Source organism: Pantherophis guttatus, chromosome 18 (assembly GCF_059756535.1).
Source record: "Pantherophis guttatus breed Tessera chromosome 18, ASM5975653v1, whole genome shotgun sequence".
Classification (NCBI taxonomy): Eukaryota; Metazoa; Chordata; class Lepidosauria; order Squamata; family Colubridae; genus Pantherophis; species Pantherophis guttatus.
The window spans coordinates 4,397,224-4,412,500 of record NC_142080.1 but is presented as its reverse complement, the minus strand read 5'-3'; the positions used below and the strand labels follow the sequence as shown (position 1 = coordinate 4,412,500).

At 45.6% G+C, this 15,277-nt stretch overlaps 2 protein-coding genes across 2 annotated transcripts in view; one reads left to right on the top strand and one right to left on the bottom strand.

The window, feature by feature from the left end:
- The window catches only part of CFAP126 (cilia and flagella associated protein 126), a 6,712-nt gene extending 5,121 nt beyond the window's left edge, over window positions 1-1,591 (top strand). Inside the window, exons 4-5 of the mRNA XM_034408035.2 lie at window positions 44-220; window positions 416-1,591. Of these exons, the coding sequence (XP_034263926.2) occupies window positions 44-220; window positions 416-1,096 (858 nt within the window). The 3' untranslated portion in view covers window positions 1,097-1,591. The remainder of the gene's footprint in view (window positions 1-43; window positions 221-415) is intronic.
- A 1,161-nt stretch (window positions 1,592-2,752) lies between these two features.
- Window positions 2,753-12,762, bottom strand: SDHC (succinate dehydrogenase complex subunit C). Its single transcript, XM_034408029.3, has 6 exons — window positions 12,635-12,762; window positions 11,024-11,080; window positions 8,055-8,156; window positions 6,039-6,100; window positions 4,963-5,126; window positions 2,753-4,505 (listed from the first exon to the last, which is right to left on the bottom strand). The coding sequence occupies exons 1-6, from the start codon at window positions 12,652-12,654 to the stop codon at window positions 4,401-4,403; spliced, it is 510 nt and encodes a 169-aa protein (XP_034263920.2). The 5' UTR covers window positions 12,655-12,762; the 3' UTR covers window positions 2,753-4,400.
- Between the last annotated feature and the right edge of the window lie 2,515 nt (window positions 12,763-15,277).

Genomic DNA, 15,277 nt, shown 5'->3' with positions numbered 1-15,277 from the left:
GTCGAGCCAATGCCCAAGGCAAGATTTCTCCTTTTTCTTATAGGCTTCCCCTTGGGGTACCTATATGACCACTTGGGATATGCCCCTCAAAATCCCACCGGCCAAGGTCTCGCTCACCTCCCGCTCCATTGACGCGGCCGCCCGGCTCACCGAATGGATGAATAAATCGGCAGCCTTAAGCCAAGCCTGCAACGGATTGTGTCCAGAAATTGTCGGCAAGGTAAACGGACAAATAGACGAAGGAGAATATTTGTTGCTCAAGAGGGTTGGAAATGACAGACGTTTTATGACCTAACTAGGTAACGTCATCAGTGTTAGAAGGGAGAGGGGGTTTGCGAAGAGGAGGAGGAGGGTGAAGAGGAGTAAACGACTCCCTATATAGGAAATAGTCTACCGATTCTCTTTCCCCCTGCAGCCTTCCATCCCCGTGATCAAAGAAGTCCTCTCTAAACCCACTCGGACTTCCGGTAAAACATCCGAGCGACCCGTCTCATCTGGGAAGATGCCGGCTTTCGAAGAGGTCGGTTCCCGGGTAGGGGCTACCCCCAGCGGCCCGCTTTCCCGCCAGCCCGGCAGCATGGACCTCCGCCTGAAAGATGTCAGTGGGCCAGACGTCCAGGACGCCTACGAATTGGAGGCCAAGCCCCCCAAGGAGAGAAGCAACGACGATATCCCGCTGTCCCGCCAACCGGGTTGCATGGATCTCCGTCTGAAAGACACCAGCCCCCAGCTGCCTGCATCCAACCGCCCCGGCTCGCGGGATCCCACCCCGAGGCGGACGATCTCCGCCGAGGCCCCTCCGTCCGGTCGACCCCGCTCCCGGGAAGCGAGGCCCAAAGGCTTAGGGACCCCCGAGCCTTTGTCTCCCTGCCGTCCGGGGTCACTGGAGGTCAATCCTCGGGGTGGATCTCCCTGCCGTCCGGGGTCCCTGGAAGTGAACCCTTGTCCGGGGTCGCTGGAGGTCAATCCTCGAGGTGACCGTTCGCCGGAGGCTTTGCCCTCCAGCCGGCCACTTCCGAAAAGCAGGCAGGGGTTGGAAGTGCCGAAGACGGGAAGCTCCGAAAGGAATGCGTCCCGACCCCTTTCCTCCACATAAATCTTCCCGGAAGGCCAGATTTAATAAAAGAAAGGAAAACAAAAACAAAAAGAAATCAATTACCAATGCTTAAAAAAAAAGTGGAAAGCACCAGCCTTTTAAATGCCTTTCTTTCTGTGTTTTTTTTTCTTTTTTTTTTTCTTTTTTGTGGTGGTTTTGCACTCATCCCCGTTCAGATCGATTTTCCCACGCCTCCCCCCAATACTCGATCTCAAATGTCCCATTTGCGTCTTAGCAAATTGGCTAAGAGAGCTCCCCCTTCCAAAAAATAGGGCTGGTTTTGCCAACGTACGTTTCCCGGGCTTCGGTCATCCTCGTGCATGCTCTGGGAAACGAGACGGCGGTGGGAGGTTCAACCATCCGTGGGATACCAAACACAAGTGCAAAGGTTCGAAAGAAATCGCAGGGGGCGGCCGGATAATGGAAGGGTGCCGTTTTTAACACCGGAGGTTTTGTTTTTTTCTTAATAATTAATAAAGCTAATTGGCCATTGAATTTGTAGTTGTTTTTCCTGGTGGGGGCAGAGGGGGGAGGAAACTTGATTTAAGCTAGGGTTGAAAAATTTTGCCTTTGACATGGTCTTTTGACGATGTATCCTGAGGGTTATTTAAGAAACCCGTAGTCCTCAAGTCACGACCACAATTGGCACTAGTTACAGTAACTGGTTTATCAACCAATGTTACGACGCCAAAAATGGTGATTTACAAGCAGTCCTCAGACTAAGACCGCCGCAAAGTCCCTGGCGTGTATCTATGAGGGTGGACAGCCTCCCGGGGTCACGCGACCCCAGCAAGCAATGGAGAGTCAGATTCACTTAACGACCAGATGATTCTCTTAACAACTGTGGCGAAAAAGGCCTTTAAAATCGGACGCGACTCACTTAAGTGTTTTGCTTAGTGACGGAAATTCCGTTCCCGATCGTGCATCGAGGACTCTGTATTTCCCCCGTTTTCCTGCAAAAGCGTTGAAATCGGAATGCGCAGGCAGCATGGCGGAAACTTATCGGTAAAGGATTATAGGCTCTGGGTTTTTGACTCTCCCCTTTTATAAAAAAAAAACCCTGCAGGATTTTATCCCCAAAAGCCGTAAACTACAGAAGTGGGAGGCAGAAGCATTGATAAACAGCACCCTTGATTTAAAAAAAAAAATGTGAATAAATTATTTAACAAAAGAGTGAGCATTAGGGGGAACCGCGAGGAGGCAGAGCCAAGGCGATTAATTTTCGGAATATCAAGGAAACCCGTTTTTAGCCGTTCCCGGCCGTTCGGCTTTGCTAGCGCTCCGCACACCTAGATCAAAAGATTTAAAAACAAGACACCGAACAATTGCTTGGTACACAATCAGCCGCACCGCCACGACACGTAATTTGCTGAACGGAAGACAAAAGCATCCGCTTGGGCTCCCAGAGAAGGATCTCGCGCATTTTGATAATCAAAAAGGGCTTTTTAAATAAAAATAAAAGGTGGTTTTCGGATGGGTGGAAGTTAAATCTAGGGCTAGGACAGGGGTCAGCAACCTGTGGCTCTTTCCCCCCTCTGCTGCGGCTCCGTCACTCAAAATATGCGTCACAACTGACAATGTGCGACACCCGCCTGCACGCGATTTATTGAGCTTTTCAACCCCTGGTAGGCCAACCATGCATAAATCCAAGAAAAGTTTCAGAAGAAAACAGAACGTTTAATTCAATTACAGATGCTAGTTTTGTGGCCGCTTAAGAAATAAGTCAGGCACGGGAAGAGTTTTTGTGGTTCCCGGTGTTTTCTTTTCTGTGGGAAACGAGTCCAAATGGCTCTTTGAGAAAAACTTCTATCTATGGGGTGGTGGCTGGGAAAAGGATTGGAGGGCACGTCATCGAACGAAAATTATATTTGTAATTTGTTGAATCATTTCATTCACCGCCAAAACGGGTCGATTCTCCTCCGACCGCCTGGGGGAAAAAAAAAAATCTGCTTTTACAGTTTGCAAGTGAATTACTTGCCCGTTTTGTTATTTATATAGCATTTTATCTTTTAAGACGATAAACCGCCCGGAGTAAACCTTGTGGTGGCAGGACGGGTGGCCAATAAATGTAATAAATAAATAAAAACCAAGAGAAGGAAGGAATCGAAAAGTCCGTATTTGGAAGGACGGATTCTAAATCCATCAGACCGAGCTCCAGCCTCGGACAAGTGCGGCTTGGACTAGATGATCTTCAAGATCTCTTCCAGTCTTGGGATCCAGTTCGCCTTGGTGACGGGGAGCTGAAATCCGAAAAGGTTCCCCCTCCGGCTTCAAACCGCAACCTATCTCCATAAACGAAAGCAAGACAAGTTGTGTTTTTTTTTTTCAACGTTTATTATTAACCGGAAAAATCTTCATGAAGGGGGGGGCAAACCCCCCCGGAAGAGAAGAAACTTCATTTCAGGAAAGTGGGGCTGTCAGCCAGCTCAATCATTCACGAGTGGAAAAAGTAAAATCGGACGATATATTTACAGAAGATGGACAGCTGGGTTCTATTTTTGGGGGGGTGGGTGGGGTTCGGAAGGCTCAAAATCTTTTCTTGACGTCGGCTTAAAAACCGAGTCAAACGGACGGCTACCCGAAACAGTGAATTCGACAATTGATTCAACCAGCGTCCCCCAAAATTTAATGCAAAGATAGAGGCTGTTTCCTGCAGAGGGGAGAAAGAAAACTGCAAGATTTCAGGCTGCCTTCACTCCCCCACCCCAGCTCCTCCCTCCGAGCCCCGGGCCCACTTGGAAAAAAATAACAACAATTGGCCAGACTGGAGGTTGTCCACCTCGGCTTGTGTGACTCGTTCGTGCCAGCTTGCTCTCAATGGACGATGTTGTCCTTTGTGACATGGGTGGGACGCCCACGCCCGTTTGCACGCTGCCCCGTGGTTCTTTCAAAGGGAAGGATTGTTCCGAGAAAGCGAGAGGAGAGCTAGACGGTTCTGCGTTTGGCCCAGTGGGAGAATGTCAGTTTTCTAAAAGCCCAGGCGCGTTTTTTTAAAGCGGTGGGATTTAAAGAAGAACCCCCCCACCCTTCAAGAATCCCTTGGGTAAAACTGTGGCCTCTCGGGATGAAAAGAAAATAGATTAAGAAAAATCATCATCATCATGAGAAAGTCCTACTAGAATTGTCTCCGTAGGATTACAACAGTGGTAATAAATGTGAATTCGGCCCGTTTCAGCCCTTCGGCCCCCAACCGATTATTTTCCTAACTAACAAACCGAAGTCCTTGATTGGACTAACTTTGCGGGGATGCAAAGTTAGAAAAGCTGGGGAACGAGCAGGGGGGGGAGGCGTGTTTCGTATCTCTTCACATGGCTGCAATCCCGAGGGAAGAGAAAACCGTCAGGATGAGGACCAGGGCACCGGACTGGTAGAGCTGGGGTATCTTGAATCCGATGCCCATGTCCCAGGCCTACAAAAAATGAGACGAGAAGGACGTCATAACATGAGGAATAACCTCTCCGAAGTAGAAAACCCGACCGATAAATCAAACCTCTTAAAACCTTAGCATGGTGTTTCTCAACGTGGCCAACTCTTTAAGATGCTTGAGGAGGGGGGGAATCGGACTACAGTAGTGGCCAAAATTTGTGGAAACCTTTTGGGAAAAGTGTATTTTCTAAAACTAGCTAATAACACCTTTTTTTTTTTTTGGAATAGCACCATAAAATTATATATATATATATATCCATGGAAAGATAATTGAATCAAGAATGTAATGTAATAACTTTTAGGAAGGATTTGCTATCAGAATAGCAGTTTACAGTATAAAGAAGAAAAGCGAAACACGTAGAAAAAAACGAGAGACACAAAAATTATCCCCGTGTCAGTTAATAGTGGTAAGAATTGGCTGCTCTCAAAAGGCCGCTTACCAGATGCCGAATCCCATTCCAGGTGTGGTAAGTTACCGGTAGGGCCAAAGCAAACTTGGCAGAATAAATTAGAGCCGGTCCCAGGCTGAGCGACTTAATCATATCCAGGTAGTCGGGAAACTGTCCAGGAAGAGCCAAGGCGCTTAACGCGAAGAGCGACACACCTGGTGAGGAAACACATCCAACAGGAATAGGATACGGGTAGTCAGTCAGTCTGTCTGTCTGATCTACCTACCTACTGTATCTATCATCTATCTATCATCGGTCTATCTATCTATCTCTATCATCTATCTCTTATCATCTATCTATCTATCTATCATCTATCTATCTATCTATCTATCTCTATCTACAATATTTATATCTATCTATCTATAGTATTTATATTTTATCTATCATCTATCATTTACAGTATTCATATCTACAATATTTATATATCTCTCTCTCTATCATCTATCTATCTATCTATCTATCTATCTATCTATCTATCTATCTATTATCTCTATCTACAGTATTTATATCCATCTATCTACAGTATTTATATCTATCTACAGTATTTATATCTATTCTTTCTTTCTATCTATCTATCTATCTATCTATCGATCTATCTATCTATCTATCTATATCTACAGTATTTATATCTATCTATCTACAGTATTTATATTTTATCTATCATCTTTCTATCTATCTACAGTATCCATATCTATCTACAATATTTATATCTATCTATCCATCCATCCATCCATCCTTCCATCCATCTATAGTATTTATATCTATCTATTCTTTATCTATCTTACCGTATTCATATCTATCTATCTATCTATCTATCTATCTATCTATCTATCTATCTATCTACAGTATTTATATTTTATCTATCTATCTATCTATCTATCTATCTATCTATCTATCTATCTACAGTATTTATATTTTATCTATCTATCTATCTATCTATCTATCTATCTATCTATCTATCTATCTATCTATCTATCTATCTACAGTATCTATCAACATCCATCCATCCATCTTTCCTTGGAAAGGTGAAGGAAAAGATTGAGCTGAGGAAGGAAATTGCGACGCACCTAAACTCATTCCCACGCCAGTCCCGCGGTGAGTGATGGACATCATCATCGGCAGGGACCACCTAAAAGGAAAGAAAGGGGGACACTGTAAAGAGCTGAACCCAGAAATGGCAATGCTGACGCATCTTTGTGGAAAAGAAAGGAGGAAAGGAGATACGGGTCACAGTTAGAAGAATTAATCAGTGGAACGCCTGGCCTCCAGAAGTTTTGGGTGCTTCAACACTGGAGGTTTCCATGAAGAAGAGATGGGGCAGTTTTTCTGAAATGGTATATAGGGTCTCCTGCTTGAACAGAGGTTGGATTAGAAGCCCTCCGAAGTCCCTTCAAACTCTGTTATTCTTCCTTCCTTCCTTCCTTCCTTCCTTCCTTCCTTCCTTCCCCTTCCCTTCCTTCTTTCCCTTTCCTTCCTTCCTTCCTTCCTTCCTTCCCCTTCCCTTCCTTCTTTCCCTTTCCTTCCTTCCTTCCTTCCTTCCTTCCTTCCTTCCTTCCTTCCTTCCTTCCCTCCCTCCCTCCCTCCCTCCCTCCCTCCCTCCCTCCATCACTGGGCCTTTGAAACAGTTCTAGGGTCTCCGGCTTGAGTGGGGGTTGAACTAGAAGACCTCCAAAGTCCCTTCAAACTCTGTTATTCTTCCTTCCTTCCTTCCTTCCTTCCTTCCTTCCTTCCTTCCTTCCTTCCTTCCTTCCTTCCTTCCCCTTCCTTCCTTCCTTCCTTCCTTCCTTTCCTTCCCTCCCTCCCTCCCTCCATCACTGGGCCTTTGAAACGGTTCTAGGGTCTCCGGCTTGAGTGGGGGTTGAACTAGAAGACCTCCAAAGTCCCTTCCAACTCTTGTTATTCTTTTATTCTGTCATCCCGAGCGCCGAGCTCAGGCCAGGCCAGGGCAGGGCAGGGCAAACTGTTCCAGCTCTTTCGATCTGCTCCCCACTCTGAATTATTCGAGGAATTCCACCAGAGAAGGAACACTGGAATCTGTGGAGGAGGCTGAGGAATGAGAAGTCCACACGGGGAGGTGGGGGAGAAGAAAAATTCTCCTGGATGGGCAGCAGAGGAGCCGGCCAAGGGCTTAAAAGGAGAAAGGAACCAAGAGTTTGAGCTTGGCTACCAATGTAGGGCTTGCAATCCCCCCCCCCCCCGGGGAGCAACTCAGCGCAGGTAAATGGAGCTACAAGTAGTCCTTGACTTATGGCTGAAAGCAAACCCTGGAATTACGGCTGTTAAGATTGTGGTGGATGGGACACAGGTTCATGTCACCTGACCGCACCTGATTTTTACGACCTTTTTTCGCGGTGGCCATTTAAGTGAACGGCTGTGGTCATTCTTACTTGGATTGAGATTGTATATCTTAATTGTTGTGAGCCGCCCTGAGTCCTATGGAGATAGGGCGGCATATAAATCTAATCTAATCTAATCTAATCTAATCTAATCTAATCTAATCTAATCTAATCTAATCTAATCTAATCAAATTAATAAATTAAATTAAATTAAATTAAATTAAATTAAATTAAATTAAATAAAGTAGAGAACACGAAAAGGAGGAGGGAAGCTCAGCGTTATGGGGTAGGTAGGACATTTCAATCCAGGGGTCCTTGTGTGCTCTTTGACCCTGGCCGTTTTGTTGTAGACGTTTCATGACCCAACTAGGTAATAACATCAATGCTAGAAGGGAGTGGGGTTTGTGGAGGGGAGGAGGAGAGGGAGAGAGGGGTGGGGAAAGGAGGAGGAGGGATTTGGGGTCCTTGGTGCTGTCTGAGCTTGGGGGTTTTTTTTTGCAAACGTTTCATGACCCAACTAGATAATGTCATCAGTGCTTAGAAGAAAAATGGAAGTTACAAAAAGGAGGAGGAGGAGGATGAAGGGAAGGATAAGGAGGACGAGGAAGGACTGTGGGGTCTTTGAGCTTGGTTGTTCACAGACATTTCATGACCCAAAGAGGTAACATCATCAGTGCTAAGAGAAAGGAATGCAATTCAGGAACATTTGTGAAATGAAACTTGATCGCAATGAAAGATGCGTCTTACTCGTAAATGGTGACATGCGGGGACAAAGGCCTTTCAGATTGAGTGTTCTTCTCCCAAAACTTGGCCATTTCTTCCTTCGCCGACGTTGTCACGGGGAGCACACTGGAAACAAACCATCGAGAACGTGTTAGGAGGTAGGCCCCAAATACCCAGCGTTCAGGCAGTCCCCGACTTACGACCATTTGTTTAGCAAGCGTTCAAAATTACAACAGGGCTTTAAAAAAAAAAAAAAAAAAGACTTATAACTGCTCCTCGCACTTACGACCCTCACAACGTCACCGGGATCAAAATTCAGGTGCATATATACAGTGGTGGCCAAAATTGTGGAAACCTTTTGGGAAAAGTGTATTTTCTAAAACGAGCTAATAGCATCACTTTTTTGGGGGAGTAGTACCCTAAAATGATGTATCCATGGAAAGATAATTGAATCAAGAATGTAATGCAGCAATTTTTATGAAGGATTTGCTTTTAGAATAGCAGTATAAAGAAGAAAAGCGAAACACGTGGAAAAAAAAAAGGAGATATACAAAAAATGATCACCATAGAAAAAAAGGAGATATGCAAAAATGATCCCCATGTCAGTTAAATACTTCGTGGGGTAACCTTTTAGCATGAATGACGGCCTTACAACGTCTTCCCATGGAGTGAACCAAGTCTTTTAGCTTTGCAGCTGTTATCATGTGAAACCAAGATGGAATGATGGCTTCGATTAACTGGGTTTTATTGCTGGGTCGCTTCTGACTAACCAGTTTCTTGAGTCAGCTCCCTAGATTTTCAATTGGGTGAAGGTCTGGGCTATTCCTATTAGGATTATCTTGAAACTCAAAAAAAAAAAAAAAAAGTGGTGTTATTAGCTAGTTTTAGAAAATACACTTTTCCCAAAAGGTTTCCACAGTTTTGGCCATTACTGCACAGGTAGTCCTTGACTTACAATAATTTGTTTAGTGACCACATGAGTTACAACAGCCCTGAAAAAAAAATTATGTCTAGTTTTTCCACACTTAACCATAAAAATAAGGCATAAATATAAGGTCAAAAGGCACTTAAAAGAGGAAAATATTTCACAGCAAAGAAGTTAGAAAGGAAAGAAGAGGAGGGGGTAGGAAGAGGAGAGGGAGGGTGAGGAATGGAAGAAAGGAGAGGAGGAAGGGAAGGGAAGGGGACAGGAGTAGGAGTGAAGGCGAGAAGGGGGGAAGGAAGAGAGAGGTGGGGGAAAGGGAAAGGAAGTAGGATGAGGGGGGAGAGGAGGCAAGAGAAAGTAGGAGAGAAGAGGAGGGAGGGAGGGAAGGGAAAGAAAGGAGAAGAAGGTTTGTTGTGGAATGAGGGGAGAAAGAGAAGAAGAGCAACTCCGAATGTAATTAAAATGTCTTATTTTAATGCTTTCAAGGGAAACATGTATATGTAGGATTTCTTATGTATAAGAAAATATACAATTTCTATTATGTGGGGAAGAGGAAAGGGTGGGGGGGGAGAAAATTGTTTGTATTTCTTATAAAACTTTTCAATAAAAAAAATAATAATAATTTGTTTAGTGACCACGTGAGTTTACAACAGCCCTGAAAAAAAAAAAAACTTATGACTAGTTTTCCCACACTTAACCATAAAAATAAGGCATAAATATAAGATCAAAAGGCACTTAACGCTAAATATATTGAGAGAGAGAAAGTGGGGGTTTACCAAAAGTGCTTTTTTTTTCAGGAGGCAGCTGGATTTTTTTTTTTCTTTTGAAAACATTTCGCTTCTCATCCGAGAAGCTTCTTCAGCTCTGACCGGATGGTGGGGAATGGAAGGGTTGATCTTCCTTGCAGACAGCTGATCATTTGCATCTTTAAGACTTGTGGACTTCAACTCCCAGGGAGTTGAAGTCCACAAGTCGTAAATCTGCCAAGTTTGGAGACCCCTGTTTTAGAGGGTCATTGAAGCACTTGGATTTTTGCAGACTACAAGAACCATTAGCCTCACTCAGGTCACCCCGAGGACACAAAGAAACCTCCAAGTGGTCTCAACAACCCTCTAAAAAGGATGCAAACAGCCAACTGTCTGCAAGGCGTATCAATCCTTCCATTCCCCACCATCCGGTCAGAGCCAAAGAAGCTTCTCGGATGAGAAGCGAAACGTCTTCAAAAGCAGGGTGGATTTGATTTAAATCGAGTTGATTTAAATCACGATTTAAATCACTAGTAAAAAGGCTTGATTTAAATCCACTCCATTTAAATCATGATTTTTCAAGAGCAACTATCCTCTCTGCTACTCCTTTGACCCACTGTTGACTCACCGATAGTGTTGCAGAATAGACAGCCTCCTGCTACATAACTAAGCTCCATTTCATGCTGAATAAACTAAATTATTTATGTATCTTAAATAGAAAACTATTTTACGAGAGAGTTTGACCCCCAAAAATTTTTTATTAAAATAAATTCGATAAAAATTTAAAAAAAAATCCGATTTAAATCAAAAAAATCCGATTTAAATAAAAAAAAATCATTTTTTTTAATAGAAACTTTATTGAGATTTTTTACAAAAAAAAAAAAGACAAACATACAAACAAAAACATAAAAAACATAGGTGTAATAACATTTTCAGTTAGTATCGGATGTGCAGTGTTTTAACTATTTACATAAATAATACTTGGTGATATTTCAGATCACTTTTAACCGTTATTTAACACACCTTTAGGTCTATCTTTCATTTTATCATGCATCCACTTGATTTTTAATCCACCCTGTTCAAAAGAACAAAAGAAGAAAAGTCCAGTGGCCTCCTGAAAAAAGCACCTTTAGGACAATCGTGACTTTGGATGACGGAGAAATCTCTCTATATTTTTAAGGGGTTTACCAAAAATCAGGTTCCACAGACAACCGATTGTGCAAATTTCATCGGCTTTGCTGTTTCGTTTGAAATCCTTCCTGGCTTGCAAAATTTTAAAGGAAAGTGGGAACCGATCCCTTCTGTGCGTGTGAGGAACTTACTGTCGCATGGGGAATCCCGCGTTGAGGCGGACACAGAGGCAACGCCGGCTCGCTAACCTGAAATGATGGGGGAAAAAAAAATATTACAGGATACGTTGAATTGATAGCCAGGAGGTTGGTCCTTTAATGCGTGATCAGCCTACCTCGCAGGGTTGGCGTGAGGATTTTCTGAACCGTCAGGAGGCGGAGAGAACAAGGGGGGGTTCAACGGCTGGCCCAGTCAGTCAAAACAGTTTTGAAGGAGGTTTTGGGACTGCATAAATTCCAAAGCCGTGTCTTTGAGAGACCATAGCAGTTGGGTTTAATGGTTAAGGCGCCGGGAGACGGTGAGTTCTAGTCCCGCCTTAGGCATGTAAAGCCAGCTGGATGACTTTGGGCCAATCACCAGGAGACGGTGAGTTCTAGTCCTGCCTTAGGAATGAAAGCCAGCTGGGTGACTTTGGGCCAATCACCAGGTGACTGAGTTCTAGTCCCACTTTAGGCATAAAAGCCAGCTATGTGATAGGGTACAATCACCAGGTGACTGTGAGTTCTAGTCCTGCCTTAGGCATGAAAGCTTGCTGGGTGACTTTGGGCCAACCACAAGGAGACTGTGAGTTCTAGTCCCACCTTAGGCATGAAAGACAGTTGGGTGATTGGGCCGATCACCAGGAAACGGTGAGTTCTAGTCCCACCTTAGGCATGAAAGACAGTTGGGTGACTTTGGGCCTATCACCAGGAGACAGGGAGTTCTAGTCCCACCTTAGGCATGAAAGCCAGCTAGGTGACTTTGGGCCAATCACCAGGTGACTGTGAGTTCTAGTCCCACCTTAGGCATGAAAGACAGTTGGGTGACTGGGCCGATCACCAGGAGACGGTGAGTTCTAGTCCTACTTTAGGCATAAAAGCCAACTATGTGACAGGGTCCAATCACCAGGAGACGGTGAGTTCTAGTCCCGCCTTAGGCATGAAAGCCAGCTGGGTGACAAGAGTCCAATCACCGGGTGAATGTGAGTTCTAGTCCCACTTTAAGCATGAAAGCCAGCTGGGTGACTCTGAGATCCCCCCCCAAAACCACCCCCCCATTTTGGCAGCCACTGATCTTCACCCTTCTTTCAACCCCCCCCACCCCCACCCCGCCAACAACCCTGCAAGGTAGGCCGAGCCGAGGAGGAAGAGCAAGGGAGCTTCTGCGGCCCAGGGAGGACTCGAACCCAGGCAACCCCCACCCCCACTTCCCTTATCCTGGGTTCGGGTTCTCTTTCGCAAAGGAACTACAGCGCCCATCATCCCCGGCTTGCATGGGAGGTGTAGTCCAGCCCTTCCTCGCCGGGGAACGATGGGGTTGTGTGCAATCCGACGCCTCCCTAAAAGGTCGGATTAAATACACGAGGACAGAGAAAAAAAAACGGGGGGGGCAAACACGTGTCTTTGTGTGCTCGTGTGAATCCGCCACACACACACACACGCGCGCAGGCGGGACACGCCCCCCCCAGTTCACCCCGCGTAATAATCCTCCCCCCCTTTTTTCCGGCCCCGAACACGCGTGTTTCTCCGATTCGGGTCCTTCCTGACGAGACGAGGCCACCGCGGAGTTTCCACCCCCCCCCTTTTTTTTTCCCCTCCGGTCACCTCAAGACGGAGGCCGCCATCTTGGCTGCGGACGCCCGGGTGACGTCAGCGCCCGACTTCCGTCGCCGGAGCCAAAGAAGGGCGGAAGTCGGAAGCAGCTGAGCTGCAACACGTGCGCTGGAAGCCCTGGAAGTGGGGGTGGGGGGGGCACACAGGGGGTGGGGAAAAAAGAAGGCGGGGCTTCTGCCCTTCCAAAGGAAGGCTGGGGGATTACAGTACCCATAATCCCCTATCCGGGGATGGGGGGGATGTAGTCCTCCTTCTCCTCCTCCTCCTCCTCTCCACAGTCCCCATTCCCTCCTGACACTGATGATGTTACCTAGTTGGGTCACGAAACGTCTGCAAGAAAAACCACCCAGCTCAGAAGAGCACAAATTAAATGATTTTCAATTTGGTTTTTAATGGGGTTTTAAAAAATTGGTTTTAAAATGAGAGTTTTTAATCCGGCCTATGGTTTAATTATTTTAATTTGCTTTTCAATTCTATTTTTTTTTTTTGTACATTGTTTTTATTACGGCTGTTCACCGCCCTGAGTCCTTCGGGAGAAGGGCGGTATCTAAATTAAATAATTAAATTAAATAAATAAATAAATAAAGGACCCCACAGTCCTCTTCCTCCTCCTCCTCCTCCTCCTCCTCTCTGCAAACCTTTCTCCCTTCTAGCACTGATGATGTTACCTAGTTGGGTCACAAAACGTCTGCAAGAAGACCACCAAGCTAAGAGAGCACCAAGGACCCCGCAGCTGGGCGAAGGGTTGGACTACATGACCTACAACATGTCCCTTCCAACTCTTTTAATCTGTATCTGTATCAGTTCTCCTCCTCTCTGCAAACCCTACTTCCTTCTAGCACTGATGATGTTACCTAGTTGGGTCACAAAACGTCTGCAAGAAAACAAGCAGGTTCAGAGAGCCCCAAGGACCCCGCAGTCTTCTTCCTCCTCCTCCTCCTCCTCCTCTCCCCTCCTCCCAATCCCCCCTCCTTCTAGCACTGATGATGTTACCTAGTTGGGTCATGAAACAAGCTCAGAGAGCCCCAAGGACCCCATAGTCTTCCTCCTCTTCTTCTTCCTCCTCCTCCTCCTCTCCTCAAAGCTCACTCCTTTCCAGCACTGATGATGTTCCCTAGTTGGGTCACGGAAAGTCTGCAAGAAAATCAACCAAGCTCAGAGAGCACCAAGGACCCTGCAGTCCTCCTCCTCCTCTCTGCAAACCCTTCTCCCTTCTAGCACTGATGATGTTCCCTAGTTGGGTCATTAAACGTCTGCAAGAAAACAAGCAGGCTCAGAGAGCACCAAGGACCCCGCAATCTTCTTCCTCCTCCTCCTCCCCCCTCCTCCCAACCCCCCCTCCTTCTAGCACGGATGATGTTACCTAGTTGGGTCATTAAACGTCTGCAAGAAAATCACCCAAGCTCAGAAGAGCACCAAGGATCCCGCCGTCCACCTCCTCCTCTCCACAATCCCCACTGCCTTCTAGCACTGATGATGATATCTAGTTGGGTCACGAGACGTCTCCCCAAAAACCCACCGAGCTCAGAGAGCACCAAGTTCCCCACAGTTCAACTCTGAGCTGCAAACGTTCTCTAAATAAATAAAGAAAGAAAGAAATAGCAGTTTGCAAACCCAACAGCTTCCAACTGCCCACTTCGGACTTGGCTAAGGCAAAAAAAAGAGAAACCACAAGGCGTGCCTTTGTGTTTTCTGGAATGTGTGTCGCCTACTAAAAACTGCGATTGTACTGAAAGAGTGGCCCGAGGAGAAGATTTTAAAAGAGTTGCAGGAAGGAGCAAAGGGTCCGTGTACGAGACACCTGGTTTTTCTTCTGCCTATCCGTTTTATTTATTTATTCATTTATTTATTGGTTCGATTTATATGCTGCCCTTTTTTTATTATTATTTAAATTTGATTTATATGCCGCCCTTCTCCGGAGACTCAGGGCGGCTTACAGTGCGTTAAGCAATAGCCTTCATCCTTTTGTATATTTATACAAAGTCAGCTTATTGCCCCCACAAACTGGGTCCTCATTTTACCTACCTTAGAAAGGATGGAAGGCTGAGTCAACCTTGAGCCTTGGCGAGATTCGAACCTGCAGAAATTGCAGGCAGCTGTGTTAATGACAGGGTGCACTAAACCACTGTACTATCAAGGCTCTAAAATGGCACTAGAATTCACCAGGTGATGTGCAAAACCACTGACCAAAACAGGATCTGATGATCCAATATGGCAGGAATTGGGTCCTTGCTGCTCTCTGAGCTTGGTGGTAAGAAGAAGAAAGAAGAAGGAGAAGGAGAAGAAGAAGGAGAAGGAGAAGGAGAAGGGGAAGGGGAAGGGGAAGAGGAAGAGGAAGGAAAAAGAGGAAGAGGAAGAGGAAGAGGTACTATTGCTATGGGGTCCATGCTGCTTTCTGAGCTTGGTTTTCTTAAAGACGTTTCATGACCCAACTATGTAATATCATCAGTGCTAGAAAGTAGTGGGGTTGGCTGTGGGAGAGGAGGAGGAGGAGGAGGAGGAGGAGGAGGAGGAGGAGGAGGAGGAGGAGGAGAAGAAGAAGAAGAAGAAGAAGAAGAAGAAGAAGAAGAAGAAGAAGAAGAAGAAGAAGAAGAAGAAGAAGAAGAAGAAGAAGAAGAAGAAGAAGAAGAAGAA

What these genes read in the sequence shown, in the direction of transcription:
- SDHC (XM_034408029.3), bottom strand. Translation starts at nt 12,654, where the DNA reads ATGGCGGCCTCCGTCTTGAG. An exon ending in ATGGCGGCCTCCGTCTTGAG is followed by an intron (nt 11,081 to 12,634) that starts GTGACCGGAGGG and finishes CCATCATTTCAG; the next exon opens with GTTAGCGAGCCGGCGTTGCC. An exon ending in GGAATGGGATTCGGCATCTG is followed by an intron (nt 4,506 to 4,962) that starts GTAAGCGGCCTT and finishes CATTTTTTGTAG; the next exon opens with GCCTGGGACATGGGCATCGG.